At 45.0% G+C, this 17,096-nt stretch overlaps 1 protein-coding gene across 1 annotated transcript in view; it reads left to right on the top strand.

Moving 5' to 3' along the window:
* Positions 1-12,852: 12,852 nt before the first annotated feature.
* Positions 12,853-17,096, top strand: part of neto1l (neuropilin (NRP) and tolloid (TLL)-like 1, like) — a gene marked incomplete at both ends in the record, with an annotated part of 68,886 nt that continues 64,642 nt past the window's right edge. The window contains 4 exons of the mRNA XM_080019870.1: positions 12,853-12,880; positions 13,473-13,529; positions 13,655-13,789; positions 14,224-14,472. Coding sequence (XP_079875996.1) covers positions 12,853-12,880; positions 13,473-13,529; positions 13,655-13,789; positions 14,224-14,472 — 469 coding nt within the window. The remainder of the gene's footprint in view (positions 12,881-13,472; positions 13,530-13,654; positions 13,790-14,223; positions 14,473-17,096) is intronic.

The raw sequence follows: 17,096 nt of genomic DNA, 5'->3' as shown, positions 1-17,096 counted from the left end.
AACCTTTAAAACACACTGAAATTGCAGATTAAACAAATAAATTAACTGCTTAAACTAATGCCAAGTGGCAAGGCCCCTTAGCGGGATAGCTATCCAAGTTTTATTTAAAAAATTACTGATAAATGAACCCCCTTTTTTTCAAATGTTCAGTGACTCTCTGGAGCCTTGTCCCAAACTCTCGCCGGGCCTTCAATAACCTTACTATTAAAACCCGGTAAAGAAAATCCCGATCGCAGTTTTTATCGCGCCACCTCGCTTATAAACGCGGACTATTAAATTCCAGCCAAAGCATTAGGCCTTTGCCTCCAATCATATCACCAGTCCCCAACCCGGTTTACGAAGAAACCGACACTCCTTCTCTAATACTCCTTCTATCGAGCATCCACTGAGAGGCCAGCAGTGGTGTTCTCCCTGGATGCGGAGAAAGCGTTCGATAGGGTGGAGTGGGGTTATTTATTTGAGGTCCTCCAGAGGTTTTGCATTAGTTCCAAATTTATATCCTGGGTAACACTTTTATATTCTTCGCCTAAAGCTTTCTTCCGTAAATACTAACGGGGTGATATCCCAACATTTCACACTTGGTAGAGGGACTCCCCGGGGGCGCCCTTTCAGCCCGCGGCGATCGGACCTTTATCTATCGTGCTTAAATCTGCCAGTTTTAGTCAAGGAATTCTCAGACTTGGTTCGGATTTGCGATTGTTTATTTCCGACTCGAGATCCACCACCCCGCCGACGATCTAATTGCTGAACCGACAAATTCAACTGTTCAAAGAGTCAATGCTTTCGTGTAAACAATCCAGACCTTCAGGACCCCCATAAGTACTTCCCCTTTAAGATCTCTAGAAGCAATTCACCGTGTTTAGGTGTGAATGTCTGTCGAAAATGATCAGATCTTTAGGAAAACACCCTTAATTGAGGCAAATACCTAACTGTTGCGTAAAAATTGCATTAAAATGAATGTGCTGCCACGCACTTTGTATCTTTTCCTTTGTATCTTGTCTGCCAGTCCTTTTCCCCAAGTCCTTTTTTTGTACGATAAACAAACAAATTTCCTCTATTCTATGGAAAGGCAGGACCCCCAGGATCAGGAGAGAGTTTTTACAAAGGCATACTTTGTAGCTCTGAAGGTGGTACAGGCGCTTCCCCACCTAAGAAACTATAATCGGGCAGCCGATGCACACAAAATGACTCTCTGGATCGTGGGGTCGACATTAAGTTGGCGCGAATTTGAGGCCAAATCCCGTCCTTCTTCTTCTTCTTCTTCTTCTTCTTCTTCTTCTTCTTCTTCTTCTTCTTCTTCTTCTTCTTCACTTTTGGCTTTGCTTTCATCCAAACCGCCCATTCGGCCAACCCAATTTTCATCTATCCCAATTGTCGTTTCCACTTCAAGGATTTGGTTTCAATTTAGAGTTGACTTTGGGCTCCAGAGATTGCCTGACCACAGTCCCGTTCCCAGTAACCGTCTCTTCCTCCCTCCTAATGTGGCCCTTTCTCTCCGGCAGAGGTTGGGCCTTGTCGGGGCTGAAGGGGACCTTTGAATTGACAACGTCTTCTGTAGCTTCAGTGAACTGTGTGAAAAAAATTTGCCTCCAAAAATCTCATCTATTCCGATACTTCCGGGTCGGTAACTTTGTGAAAACTAAATAAAGCCTCCTTCCCCAATATTCCTCCTAACTCGATTTTGGACATTCCCGCAAATCAGAGGGGCCTCATCTCAAAAATGTGCACCTTAACCTCCCCTCCGACGGAGGCTTCTCCTGATAAAGTCAAAAAGAGGTGGGGAAGAGGAACTTGAATAAGTTATAGACAACAATGACTGGGAGGGTGCATTAATTCGAGTGAATGACGGTACGTCTTGTTCCAGGCTCGATCCGATAAAATTGAAGGTCGTCCGTCGCATCTGTCTTCCCAACTCCAAACTCTCCAAAATATAATATGTCACAGATACTTGAACTACGCGCCACATGTCACCAACAAACATGACACGCACACGTTTCCGTACGAGGTCAGTGGAGAGCTGTTTTCAAACACCTCGCCGAGGCTTTAAACTTGGTGGTGACACCGTGGGTCGTAACGGCCGTTTTTTTTTTTTTGGAGTATTTCCAGGTCATCAGATAATTAGGAGGAAAAAAAAACAAAAACCAAAGGACAGTCTTGCCTCTGCATTCCTTATTAGCACATAGAATAAAGCATCTCTATGGCTCAAAGACCTCAAAAAAGAAATAGTCCATAATGTTCATTGTATTTCTTTGTACCTTTTAAATGAATAAATACCTTTATAAATCAACAGAAAAGTAGTTAGTTAGTCTTAGTTCTACGCAATAAAGTACCATTACAGGCGGAAATACAATGTAATGAGAGTAATTGTAACTAGTTACTTTCCCCCCTCCGCCTGTCCTCGGCGTGTCTGCGTCCTATCTTGTCCATCAGTGTTTGCCGCCCGAAAAACTAATTGTCCTAATTGCAGCTGTCAGCGCGAGGGGGAAAGGAGACGCCGGCACCGGGCCTCATCGGGATTAGCCCATTACACATTATTTTGCAGTTCAACTTTCACATCAAAGAGGAAGAGGCCTCAAATTCGTCAGCAGTAATGTCGCGAAGCACGTCTGGGTTTTTTTTTTTTTTTTTTCAAGCATTGGGATTTATGAATTCAATCAAGCGATGAATTGTGGGAAATGAGCGCCTCTGAAAGTGACCGTAAAAAATAATATTGCGTGAGTGGCAGTAAATAGTGTTAGTGGATGTAATTTGAGATGTCCTCTAACTACATATTCCGAAGGGAAGTGTCTGCGGGAACTGAGGGAAGTAATCAGTGGTCTTCCCACATGGCGGGCAGGGCCCACATAGGGGGGTCGCCGTATATCACAAGAGGGGGTCGCGAGGCCTTGGAAGGGCTGATGTTAGTGGTTTGAAAATCCACATGAGCATCGGCTCAAAAAGAAACCGAATCTGACTTTACTGTGGACTATTATGTTATAATGTACTCCCTGAAAACCTTACTCCCTCTACCATGAAAATAGAACAAAAAGGGTACCACTAATAAATACATGAAAAAATAGATAGAAGATATAAAGATAGATAGAGATAGAAAGATACTGTAGATAAATAGATAGATAGATAGATAGATAGATAGATAGATAGATATAAAGATAGATAGACAGATAGATAGACAGATAGATAGATAGATAGATATAGATAGATAGACAGACAGGGAGACAGACAGGGAGACAGATAGATATAAAGATAGACAGACAGATAGACAGACAGACAGATAGATAGATAGATAGATAGGCAGACAGACAGACAGATAGAGAGAGAGATAGACAGACAGACAGACAGACAGACAGCTAGATAGATAGATAGATAGATAGATAGATAGAGAGGGAAACTGCATTGCCTCAACAGCTCACAACAAGAGAATACAATAAAGATACGAAAAAGAAAACGGCAATATATGTAAAAATTGGAAAATAGACAATAAATCGAACAGTTAACTGTTCCGCAAGACAGATGAAAAAAGGGAACCCTCATAAAACCCAAGAAGAAATGAAACATAAAAATGAAAAAGACCTCGAAAACAATATGTCATAAAAATTAAATATACGGATACAATAACTTGTGAAATAAACAGTCAACCAGAAAGATGAACTTAAGATAGAAATGGTGTAATAATAAATTTGACATTAAACCTAAGCCGTCGACAGTAAACTGATTTTGGCAATAAGTCAATAAGCCAAAATAAATTGACAATATTTTGTTAATAATTTGACGTCTTTGTTTGACGACGGAGGTCTCTGAGAAAGAAAAAGTTGGTAACCCCCGTTATGGCGCATGTCGTAGGCTCATTTAATGGCACGTACGTACCTTTTCAATCGCATATAATAATGCATTTGAATACTTTTGTGTTTTGCAAAATAACTACTGAGTTGGTTATCCTTCTCATCGCCGTTTCAGATGAGCCTCGTAATAATTATAAGTTATTGGAAATGTATGTACCGCGTTCTGCGCTCCCAGCCGCTTCCGTGATGAGGCCCGGGCGAGCGCCGAGGGGATTGATTAAAAACGCCGGCATTATGTGTCTCGGAGCACAATTAAAATCATTGACTCTTCCAGAGGGCGGTTGGAAAAGATTTCTCCTCTTCATTGATTGTTTGTCCTTTGCAATTTGTTGATTGTTTTAATTGATTTGAGGGGCCCGGGTTTTGATGATACCTCCCCCCGTCGAGACTCCGGGTGGAATAATTATAGATTAAAAAAAGGCATTAACTGTAACGGTGTTTCATGAGGGCGGATCCTATCCCTCCATCCCAACATCGACGCGTAATTGCATTCCCAAACCTCTCTGATTTTCACTCCGGTCGGACCCAAATAGCGCCGCCCGCCCGCCTCCAGCAGAGCCGTTTTAATTTTGCGGGCCACCTTGGCCATCTTCCCTCCACATCAATCTTCTCTCTACTTTCATTGACTTTTTTTTTCTTCTCCTCCTTTTTGTGCTTTCCCCCTCGTACGGCTTCTTGTGTCATTTATTTCCTTTTCTTATCTCCCCCCCGCGCTCGGACACACTTTAACCGGGCGGCGGCGAGATGCGTAGCGGCTGCAGCGGTGAGATAATACGAAACGGTGGAGAATCCAACGAGGCTACGCTGCGCTTTTAATTTCGCCGGCGCTGCGGGACGACCGGAGCTCGCGTTCCCGCCCCGAGATTTTTTCAGGAAATCCCGGGTGGGGAGCGGCATGTCGCTGCGGCAAGAAGAGCGATTCTGCATTGAACCCTTCGCCTCGTGAGACCTCTTACTCTCAGCCTCACCTCGTCTGCCGTTGTGGAGGTCCTTATTAAAGCCGAAAGAATGGACGTGTCGCCAAACACGGGGAGAAAATGAGCGGTTCGTTAAGACGGGGAGGAACACGAATGGATAAGCCCCGCAAAGTGCATATGGTGCTTTGGCGGCGGTGGCAATATGGCAAGATGGTCGGGGTGAATTATTTAATCTGCCATATTGCAACATTTTGGGCACACACGCTCGCACATAAGGCTTTCGTTTTGAGCCGTCTCACACCGAGAATATTCTGTTTTCCTTTGATGCGATGAAGGACAAAGCAGGTCATTTTTTTTCATGTGCACAGTATATATTTTTTGTTTTGTTTGCTCAGCGCGTGTTGAGGAGTCCACGTTACTATCTCGTGTATGTTACGTATACCCGACTAGGGTTTGATAGAGGGGAAAAAATTGACGGTTGCCGTGAAATTCTTTTCAGATTTTGACATTTTTATTTCTTGTCGTTTTTGTATTAGAGGGAAGTTCCACCGCAGAGCGACATTTACCAGATCGATTCTGGTCTCATTAAGAGCCCCAAGAACAGCACCGAGTTAAGCCTGGTTTACGGCTGAAGCGTGCAGTAGCACTGTCCAAATGTAACCCTCTATTTTGGGAGTTCCTGACGACGACAGCGCATAATATTTTATCCATGTTCCTTGGTCGCTTTGATTCGCTTTGTGCTGAACAAAACTGCTGACCTAAACACAAAAATTCAGATTTAAAATGATATCTGAGTTACTGTATGAGCCAATGATGTGGTCAATAGGGGAAAGTAATGGAGAGCAAAGGTGGATGTAGTGAGTTTTAGGTATTTTGGATAATCTGGATAATCGCTTGACATGTTAAGCTTTTGGTGCTAAAATCAGTTGTTTACCAAAAATATGTGGTGGTGACTGTGAAATCAATGTATTGCAACGGGGAGTGTGATAGAAAATCATTAAATGGCTCAAAAAAAACCTCAAAGATAAGCACACTTACTGTCACCCTGTCTGCACCATTCCAGAAAACGATAAGCATGAATATGTTGAATCAGTGGCTTCGAAAGACGAACAACAACCATTTTTGGCTCATTTTCACCTTCGCTGGAATCCCGCAAGCTACGATCGGTGAACGGGTCAAAATATTTATTTTACGGATGTTTTTCCATTTTTGTTTAATGTCTCCCATTTATCGGGCATCCCAGGTCATGATACCGGTTTGACATTTACTTTCTCACTTTCATCTCTCGCCCACTTCCCAAAAGGTCCCTGGATGGAGATCTCCCGATGCCGCCTCCAGTTTTAACCCTTCAAAACCGACGCCCCCCCCCCAGAGCATGGCTAGTACGCTGACATTTTACAAAAATAATAGAAGTGCGGTCGGGTTGAGAGAAACGCACCCTGCGGCGGAGTCACCGCTGACTGGAAATGTAAAGTGGGTGTTGAGTATTTAAAGTGTGAGAGGATCTCTGCCGCCGTGGCGCCGTCCCCCCGAAACGTAAAGGTCATCTGAAAGACACACTCAGCACTACAAACAGCCCAGCTGGCATTTCCATCGAAAGCCCCACTCCCCCACTCCCCACCGTGACAGTGCGCCAGGGCTCCCTGCGCTCAGGGTGTGGGCAAACAGTGTTTTAACACTGCCGCTGTATAAATTTAGGAAGCGTAAACGGGTGTTTTAAACTGTATGCTGTGCAACTCTCGGTTTTTTATTTTGCAGCACTGGTACAAAAGGTAATATTTTGACATCCATCCTGCCTGCTTCCCACTGGGATTCATGGGACACTGCCCATGTGTAAATGCATGTGGAGGGCTGTGTTGCGGAGTCAACTCTGCGTCTGGCTTCCCTGCTTTTGCTTTGGCCTTTGGCTAAAATAAGTCCCCCGTGGTGTTTTTAGGACTCAGTCTGGTGTTTCTAACCCCCCCGTTGGGGGTGTTGTGGCCACCGCAGAGTGACGCGGCAGTCTCCATTGTGCCTCCCCTCACCCACCCACCAAGTGGCTAATGAGGTCAAATGGTGAATTACACAGTCGATTTAACCTCGGGAGCTGGGGACTGTACACAACGAACAGATTGAGCGGGATGCAACATTTGCCAGGAGCCGGGACACCTACGATGTCGCGACTCACATTTTACCCCTTAACCTCAGCACATGGTCAGCAGGAGTGAGGATACAGCGTGGGGAGAAAGTGTCGCGAAAAAAAAGGTTGATTGCCAAAATGTTTAAGCCCCAATCTGTCGTTGTCGGTGATGTTAAAGGCGTTGTCAGTGCAAAAGGTTTTTCTATGCCCTGGCATTATCTGATCCCTCGATAAGTAAAAAAGGATTTTGCGGAGCAGGCGTGCAGTGGATATGTGGGTTCATAAAAACGAATTGACTGCTATGATAAACGATTAAGCCACCATCGTTTTAGGATTTCAAAAGTCTTCTTACTAGGCTTTGATTGTGAATACGCATGTTCCCACATGAGGTTTTAAACTGTCAACCAATGGTATATTTAGCACGGGAAGATGAAGAATGACCAGAACATTCAATGACTTTTTTCCAGGTCAGGTTTATCACATGGCTCCGGTCTCAAAGGCCTTTTACATCCGCAGTTTATAGACCTCATTTGAATCCAAGCGCGAGAAACCTCCAAGCCCTTAGCCGTAATGCTGGAAAGAGGAACTGGCCTAAAAATTGTGAAAAGGTTAACAAAACGAAAAAACTAAAATAAGAGCAATATCTTCATATCAAGGACCTGATTCGGACGAGGGCCGCGATCCAAACCCCGATGTGTTCGAAATGTTCAGGAAATGAAAGAGGTTGGTCCGCCAGAGGTTAGAGACACAACGTAACCACACTTTATTATTTGCAATGGATGTGTACATAGTCTTAAAGAGCAAACGAATAAAGAGAAAAAACGGGTACGTCACCTCAGCATTCCGAGCGCGGACACGTGTCTCCAAGGGACGGACATTGGAGGACCGCCGCCGAAGTCCCGTGCAATGCCCACGCTACACGCTGAGGATGCTGGGCCACAAGACCAAGCCGTTTTGCTGCACGCCACCATCGCGCCGGCCGTGGCCAGAGGATTCTGACTTTTCTCCAGAGTGGGAATATGCATTATAGGTAAATCGGCCATGACGGACCTTTGCGATTGCAGTTGAGAGAGCTGAACGCCTCTGTTTATCACCTGTAAAGGGGAAGGTTTAGTTGAACGATATATCCAAATGTTAATTATCCTACCATCCCCCCTTTATGTAAGGATGCCAAAGCCAGATGGTACCCGTGCCCCTGAACACAAGGTTATCTGCAGGTACCATCAATGCAGAGAGCCAAGGAGAAAATTGCCTTCTTAGCCCTGATGGCCTGAATGAATACATGGCTCTCAGTTATTACAAAGAACGGCGGACAAATATTTCCAGGGACCCCGCCTGAAGTTTGCAGCAGCATACCCGGACGACAAAGACAAACACGGCGGTGAGCGGGACGAAGGAGGCCCACGAGTTAAGGTGGGGGTCAGAAAGTAAGAAAAAGCGAATCACAAGGCTGGATCTCAGCTGTGTTTTTATTTGTACTCGTCATAAAGATGCACGACATATTTAAATAACTCAAGCTTTTGAGGCGCTTTCCCTAATTTCACAGGTAGATGAGGCTCGTCGGCTCCTTCCGGAGCAGGGACACTTGCCGCGACAACGGACCTTTCTCGCCTAATCCGGGTAAGATCGACAAAAAGCCAATCCCCCCCCCCCCCCAAAAAAAACTGGAGCATCCGAAATCCCGTCCTTTTAGATCACAGGACTCTTCAACATTTTTTAATCTATTTGACTGCAAAGGGCCAAGTTCTTAACAGACAGACGGCGGACACAAAGGTATTTTATGGATCGCCATCTGATTCAATTCTATCCGCTGGCTCCAGGTGCCTTGTGGGGGGAAAGGCATTCCATCACCGGAGAGCCAGGAGGCTAGCGCAGCAGAAAGAGCAGCTCAAATATTTATTCATGGTCAGAGTAGCCCCGTTTTTTTTTGTCTGACGGTCCTGTTTAATGAACTACAAGGTGCATTGAATGACAAATAAATAGTGTTCTTTTGGGGCGACATAGTGTTCATTGCATCGCTAATTATGTTCCTTAAAGTCCCGCCCTGGCAGGAGGCATTAGTCTACGTGTTTATCTGCTTTTGGGTTCCCTAGGCGGGGGGGGGGCAAGAATGACGCCGCTCGTCAAGCCCGAAACAAATCACACCGACAGGGATCAATCGCGACGTGACGACAAATACAACTGCAGCCAATGAATCAACCGATATTATAACCGATATACGTTTTGACAAAAAGCAATACATTGATAAAGTACATGCAATGCGTGAGATATGGATTACCCTCCAGATGCCCTATTTCCCCGAAACTGATTACAAATTGAGGTGGGTCCAACGCAGCAAAATGATTATCTCCGGCGAAACGATAAACTTCCTTAATTAAAAATGGCAGACTTTAAAAGGAGCCGCCGAATGAATTATTTCTGGCGGATGTTGGCCGTGCCGCCGCGCTATTCAGTGGAAGAGGCACAGTTTATAGATGCTGGAGTGCTAAGCTGGAGGCTGCTGTTCAATTCACCAGGGCTACTGTTGCATAGTGGACCAGATAAGCCTCATTTGAATAATTCCCATATAGCTCTGCAGCTTTATCTCTGAGTTTTGCCCATCAGAAACGCACCGAGTCTTGGTTACAAAGTCGGTAGATGACATGGCGCCACTGCTAATCAATAACACGCTCCGGGGCGACGCGTCACATTTTGTTAAGCATATTATTTACATACTAATCCCGCCCTGTGAAATTGCTGATCAGCTTTACACATGTGGGGAAATTGCCATTGGAAATGTTTTGGGCGATGGCTTGGTCGTCGTGTTCGTCAGGATTTGGAAAACGCAAAGAAAACCATTTGACTGTGTGTGTGTGTGTGTGTGTGTGTGTGTGTGTGGGTGTGGGTGTGGGTGTGGGTTAAATTGCTGAGCCTGTAGAATAGCTCCAAATTGGAGATTCATGGAAGCCCCGGTGGGTGAATTAAAGTCAGAAATATCCAATTCCCCACCAATGCCACGAAAGCCATCACTTGTTAGGCTGATACCTACTGTAAAGTAGAGCGTTGTTTCACCCCACTATGGCCAGTGATACCGTAACAGGGCGATCACTCCATTATACTGTTTATTGTAGTTACTATAGCAAAGTGGAGTGGGTGTCATTCCATTCTGTGGAACAGGATGCCATTAAGGGAAGGATATTAGAGACTATTCCAATTAGCAGAATTGGGGTTTGTGCTGATGAAAGGGTTTGTCAGAGAGAGAGAGAGGGGGGGGGGGAGGGGGGAGGAGGGTAAGAGAGAGAGAGAGAGAGAGATAGTGAGAGAGATGGAGAGCGAGGGAGAGAGAGAGAGAGGCAGAGAGAGTCAGCGTGTAGATAAAGTGGATCGAGTCTTATTTATTCTGTCTTGCAAAATAATAACCTGCGCAGGACATTTCCGCAGGAGTGCTCGGTATTAGGATGTTTCGGCGTCGAGTATTTTTCATGCAAATGCGGATCCGCCGGCGAATGCTAACAAGTGACATTAGCATGCACACAAAGGGGGGCGAGTCCGACGCGGAGACGACGGCCTCTGCAGAGCAGGCGTCTGAAGATGGATATTTTTTACGCCGGGTGCCAAGACAATTTCCAGAAACTGATTGGGCGACGTGTCCCTGGGAGTGCCGCGAGCAGCTCCGTCATCAGGGGCGACAGTGACCACACGCCCACCGACCGGACAAGGATGTGACCTCACACCATTACAGCGTGCACGTTTCGAGAGGAATAATGGCCGCCTCTTATTATCGATTTAATAAATGTACACCTGCCCCCTGCCTTTGTAACCTCTATTCATATCTCCCTGAAAGAAAACAGAGAGAGAAAGAAAGGGGGGTTGAGAGGGAGTGAGAGAGAGAGAGAGAGGCAGAGAGAGAGGGGAGAGAGAGATAGAGAGAGGGAGAGAGAGAGAGGGGAGAGAGAGAGAGAGAGCAACTGCCTGAAAATCCATAACATCAGAATGACTTTATTTCGCTGATTGCATTTACTTGTGCTTGGAATTTGACATGGAGATTATTGGCGCATGTCTACAGATCATTTTCATTCCCAAAAAAACCAGTCTGAGAAAAAAAAAGGTTACAAATGTAATAATAATAAAATAAAATGGAATTTGCCGCCATAAAAAACCCCTCCAAAACAAATAAATAAATAAATAAAACACACAGAATATACAATGCGGTCCTATTCACGGGAAGAGTGTGTGACAGTACAATCCCATTTTCCAGTACGCCTTCTTCTGACTGAAAGATTTATTTCGTTTTTTCTGTTCCTCACTTGAGGCGGAGGATGTATTTTTTTCATCCGAGGGTGCTGTTCATTTTTTTGTGAATGGTCTTCCATATTGACAGTTTGCTGACCACAACTGGCAACGCTGGTTAATCAAATTCATTCAGATGAATCTAATTATCAAAATGCTTTTCACTTGTTGAGCGGACTCGTGGGTAGGCGGACCCCGCCACCAACAATGCAAACAGCATATAGAGTGAATGGCTGATTCTTATTAAATATCACCTATATACATATATATATATATATAGATATAGATATAGATATATATATATAGATAGATAGATAGATAGATAGATAGATAGATAGATAGATAGATAGATAGATAGAGATGTATGGGATAGATATCATATATGGCATTTTTTAAACAACATAATCAAACGGATTACCACTTTAAACCAACATTGAAACGAGATAATATGCATGAGGTGCCAAATTGCCTGAGAAGCTCTAATAACAGTCCATGGTATTACCCGCAGCAAATTGTTTAAATGCATTTTTAATTATGTGCATTAAGATTCAAGATTGCTTTCGCAATTTCCAAGCAGTATCTGTTTAATCTGAACTTCTTTTCTCTGTTGGTTGATTTTTTTTTTGGGGGGGGGGGGGGGGGTAGGGGATTCTGCATTCCCTCTGCATGCCGTATGGACGGACGGACGGACGGACGGATGGATGGAGCCTTTCTTTTGGCGTCACTTTGGGTCTCGCTCATTGCAGCGTGATCCTGCAGCGTGCAGAGCTGAAACACACCGTGTGCTCCCTTCTTCACTTGGCTCGTAGTTGTGCTCTTGCGGTGATGGAGACGGGACGGTGAGATTTTCTTTTTTTCTTAAAAAAAAAAAAAAAAAATTACATCTTTTTTTTTTTTTTTTACAAGTTTTCATTGTGCGCAACGCGGTCTTCGCGGAGCGCCTTTGCGCATAAGGAGCGCTGCGTCGCAAACTGGAGGAGGGCGATCGCACGCCAACTCCTGCAGGCTGCGGGGGACTTCCCAATCCCAGTGACAGGGAGGCAGAGGAGAGGACGGAGAGGATGCTCCCACATCTGCACCGCCCCTGAGCGGACCCCGTCGCGAAAATTGCACTCCCGTCCTCTGAGAAGCACCCATTCGATTCCGGGGATTTCTACGCGTTACGCACGCCGAGAGTGAGCGAGCAGGCGGGGAGAGATGGTCCAGGACGCGCCGAGAGCTCCGCCGTCCCCACCGAAGGACTGAAGCGGAATGAAGGGAAAACGACAAAAATAACGAAATAAACAAAAACAAACCTTTGCTGAGAAAGAAAGGTTGGAGCGAGTAAGGGAAGGCTGATGACGGGAGTATTAATCCTTTCAGTGCACCAGAAGCACCAAAGGGTTTTAGAAACGTTTGGATGGAAATCGGGCGAGTGTTTAGACCTGTTTTTAGTTTTATATGAAACTGGTGATTAGTTTTGTCGAGGGAAATCTGCGCCAGGGTTTTTATTTTTATTTTTATTTGATTCGATTTTTTTTTTTTTTTTTTTTTTTAATGTATTTTTTTTATTACCTTTTCTTTTTATGCAACAATTGATCCAAGGAGTATAGATTTATTTGCAAGGAGGACTCCCAGAAAACTCTGATCTCCATCATCTTCCCCCTGAAGTATTCCTTGATCTAAATGGAATTGGTTGAGCCTGAAGCCCCTTGTGAAAGGAACAGACATGGTACATGGGCACAGTTTGTTTCACGGTAAGACAGTCATCACCATCACATCCAACCTGCAGAGCTGCAAAGATCCCCCCCCCCCTCCCCATTTTAATAATCTCGCAGGATGAACTGTTGTTTTGGAGTCAACACATCTTTATTGCCCATTATGGCTGACGTTGTATAAATGAGATAAGATAAGATAACACTTTGTTAATCCCCTGGGGAGTGGTGTTACATCAGCAGAACAGTGCATGTCACGCAATAGATGGAAAAATAAAAATAAAATAACATATATGTACAAATTTTACAATGTGAGGTTGTGTTGTTGCAGTAATGCAAAGTGTAAGCTACATTATAAGGTTACAACATGAATATACTGATGAACTAGTTGTAGGTACATATTTTAGTTTATCTTTACATCTCTCTGTCGGCACAGTATTTTAGCTTATCTTCACTTACTGTACTTATATTCTCCATTTTCTTTTGTTTTTCCACTTGCTTTGGCAATGTAAATGTGTGGTTCCCATGTCAATCAACATTTTTTTAATTGAATTGAGAGAGAAAGATGTAGATAGAGATAGAGAGATGAATATAATGTATTTCATCCACAATGTATTTTGTCCTTTCTTCACAGTTGTTGCAAGTCTTGTCGTACTTGGGTTGTCTGGGGCAACTAAGAGGGATACAGCAGGTACCACAGTCGCCCTCCCACTTCTTTTATCGCACACACCTTCTTCTCGTCTCCCTCCCCTTCCTCCGCGCTTTAAATCTCCGTATGGCTTTTCATTCCCGCTCCCTCTTCTCCTCCTGTTCCAGTGAAAAACAATTCCGGAGTCAAGCCTGCGGGCCAATGTGGAACTTGGGTGAAAGAACCAGAGGGAGGGCTCTTCACATCTCCCAATTACCCAAACAAATACCCCCCAGACACAGAGTGTGTTTACATCCTGGAAGGTAAGTACAGTATTATCTCTTAAGCCTCACCCACAAGAAAAAACGCTTCCAGATCCCTCCCCGGGTAAAGGACGTATGAGAGGATGGGATGCGGCAGTTTGGATGTTACGGGAATTATGGAGGAAACGGACGGCTTAATCTGCTGCGTTTTTCTACTGGGACATGATATTTGATGAATCCTAACGAGATTCCCAAAATGAATACACGGGGTCAGGGTGGGGTGAGGTGGGGTTGGGGCATCTCCAGAGAGAGCTTAATCCCAGTTTGGTAAGAAGATTTATTGACCGGGTGGGCCTGCCGGTATTGAAAACGGAACGACTCTCGATCAATGAATGTGATTGATAATCGGCGAGTTGATTCGTGCCTTGACTATGTGATTGTTTTCACGTCTCAAAGTCGTTGTTCTCGCTGTTCTGTCACCTCCCCCCCTGCAGCGCCCCCAAGGCAGTGCATCGACCTACACTTCGAAGAAAACTACTCCATCGAGTCCTCTTGGGAATGTAAATTTGACAACATCGAGGTGCGCGATGGACCCTTCGGCTTCTCCCTGATGCTGGGCCGGCACTGCGGGCAGCACAGCCCGCCCGATATCAGGAGTAGCGGCCGATATCTGTGGATAAAATTTGTCAGCGACGGTGAACTGGAAGCGGTGGGATTTTCGGCGAGCTACAACTTCACCGCAGGTAAATGTCGACGTTTGTTTTTTTTGTTTTTGTTTTTTTCGATTGTTTCGCTCCCCCACAGCGATACAATGCTTTCATCCAATTTGGTTTTCAGCCATTTTGCATTGCCCCCAATCATTTCCCTGGTGACAGCTGACAACTACGGTCCCACATATTCATTTTTTAAATTTATTTTATTTTGCTGTATTTTGTGTTTGTCAATTCCATTTGAGACGTTATGCGCCATTGCTTGAACATGGAAAAAAAAAAAAATACAGAATATATGGAAAATGAAGTACATTTGAGAGAACCCGTCTCCGTAGTAGAGGCCCCACAGTTTCCAGAACCAGTGAGATTATTCTCAGGTAGGTTTCTAAAATCTTCGACGTGGGAGCCGTCATCAGGAAAACCCTCATGGGGTGAAGCAAAATGTGCGTTCTGACTGGTAAACAGGCTAAAACTCAATTGGACGCCGGTATGGTCCTTTTAAGGTTTCCCCCGTTCCATATGCACCTAGCGGCAAAGCCGTTAAATGAACGACAAACATGGCTGGGGCTTCCTGCGCTTTGATGAGGCCCCTCGCCGTCCTATTGATTGTCGGCCCCCGTGCACATACCCTCCTAAATGACAACAGGGTTTCCGTTTGCTGTAGAGGGAGATTCCCTTTGACCCGGGTAGGTTGTTATTCCTTTGCCGCGATTCCGGAGGGACTTGGAATATCGGCAAATTTCATTGAGAGCTCACCAGCAGCACTCCGGCGTGCACGCTCGAGGAGGCAGACGGAGCGCGGGCGAGCAAATCGTTGTTTTCACACGCAATCCTCGCAAATACGCCAGTAAGCGAAAAACCCTCGGCTCCCCTAATTTCCATCCCATTTGGTCGAGATCCCATTACCGCAGCGGCGTTGAAATTGATGAGGAGCCATCAGGGCTTAGAAGCGACTCAGTACTCCTTGGCCTCTCCTTGACCGATTTTAACAATACCGTAAACTTTTTAAGGTGGGTTTGAGGATTTATGATCCGCTGCCTATAAGCACGTCACCGCAGATGAGTTTATACATCTGCAGTCAGAGCATCGGGGGAATTGTTTTCCCAAGTTTGCTCACAGGTCACTGACACTCGAGGTTGTTTCCGTGTCTCTGAGGACGAGTCAATATACTCATGGGATCTTTATTCACAAAGAGGATTAATGTTATATTTTTCCATCGTTGAGATGAGGTTTAGAGAAGCATACAGAGTGGGGCGGGGTAAATGACACAGTTGTGTAGAATGCGGGCCGCAATAATAATAATAATAATAATAATAATAATAATAAAAATAATAATAATAAAAATAATAAATTTTAAAAAACAAATTAATTATAGCTTCTTTCGCAGAATACTCTTGTGTTTTGTGCTCTTGGGAGTCTTGTTAAAAAAGATGAGCTGAGCGCGGGGGGGACTCGATAATAAATATCTGTGGCATATAATTTACATATTTTAAGGAGATAAAAGTACTGAATTCACTTGACTCGAAAACCCCGGCTGTGAGAATGGCGGCTCACATCCGCCTTTTCCGCCTTAATTCACGCAGTGATGAGTAAGAGGTGAGAGTCGATATGCGGCGGCAACAAAGGCGACATTAATCAGCTCCCGCTCCGCTCTGTTTTCTCAATCGTCTCCCGACCGCAGTGATAAAACCTATTTTACGAGTCTTACCCCCCGTCCCCGGGTTCTGATGATGTCCTCTGTCCAGAGACTCGTCGTCACGATGACTAATGCGGGAGCTGCGGCAGCCGCCGAGTGAATCAGGCAGAGCCAAGGAGTCTCACCTCAACCTGAGTCACGGCGTCTTTAGCGGAAGCTCTGAGGATCTGCATGGTGTCGGGAGATGACTCACGGGCCTTTGATTATCACCCGAAGGCTCAGACGCAGGGAGTCGGAGACGCCGCAGCCGACAATGTTTCGTGGAAATGAGCAAGATAAAAGCCCAGGGCGTCAGCCACAAAACTTTTCCCTTAAATTCTACTTCATTTTCTTCTTGAGAAATGAGCCTATGCAGTTTTATGATACATAAGACTAAAGGAGGGATTCGCAACCTTTTATCCTCCAAGACTTAAAACCCCTAAATCAAACCTGATTCAATCATAGATCCGCCTATTTACAAGAAGCACTCCTGTTTTTTCATGTTTTTATGAGCGGTTGTTTTGGTATGAATTGGTTCTCCAGGGTAGAGACAGCAAGGTTTTTTAGGGTGTGCAATACATCAGAACATAAAGTCATGATTTTGTTTGTACTTAAACTGTCACCCGTGTGGATTTTTGGGACCTATTGGGAAGCATTATGCCAAAAAAAACGTCCAAGGCCTCGGGACTCCCACTGGGGATCTTGCGCCCCATGTTGGGAGTCACCGGCCTAGATGATGAACGCCGGTTGGTCCTCGGCTTCCTCGACCGGTCATGTCGCAAATTCGGCATTGCCGGCGGTTTGGCAGCAGCTCTTTGGTCCTTCAAATATCATTATGGATCACTTTGAGCAAGCTTTGTCAGAATTTATGTGATTGTTAGCTTCACGTTTTGAGGCTGCACCGGAGCGGTAAATATCTCGTAGTAATGTTCAGCAAGGTGGTGCTATGAATGGCCTAGGCCCTGGGCTGGAAAAACAGGGA

This window comes from Zeus faber (genome assembly GCF_960531495.2).
Source record: "Zeus faber genome assembly, chromosome: 19".
Taxonomy (NCBI): domain Eukaryota; kingdom Metazoa; phylum Chordata; class Actinopteri; order Zeiformes; family Zeidae; genus Zeus; species Zeus faber.
The sequence above is the reverse complement of the archived record's forward strand: the minus strand, read 5'-3'. Positions and strand labels throughout refer to the sequence as shown.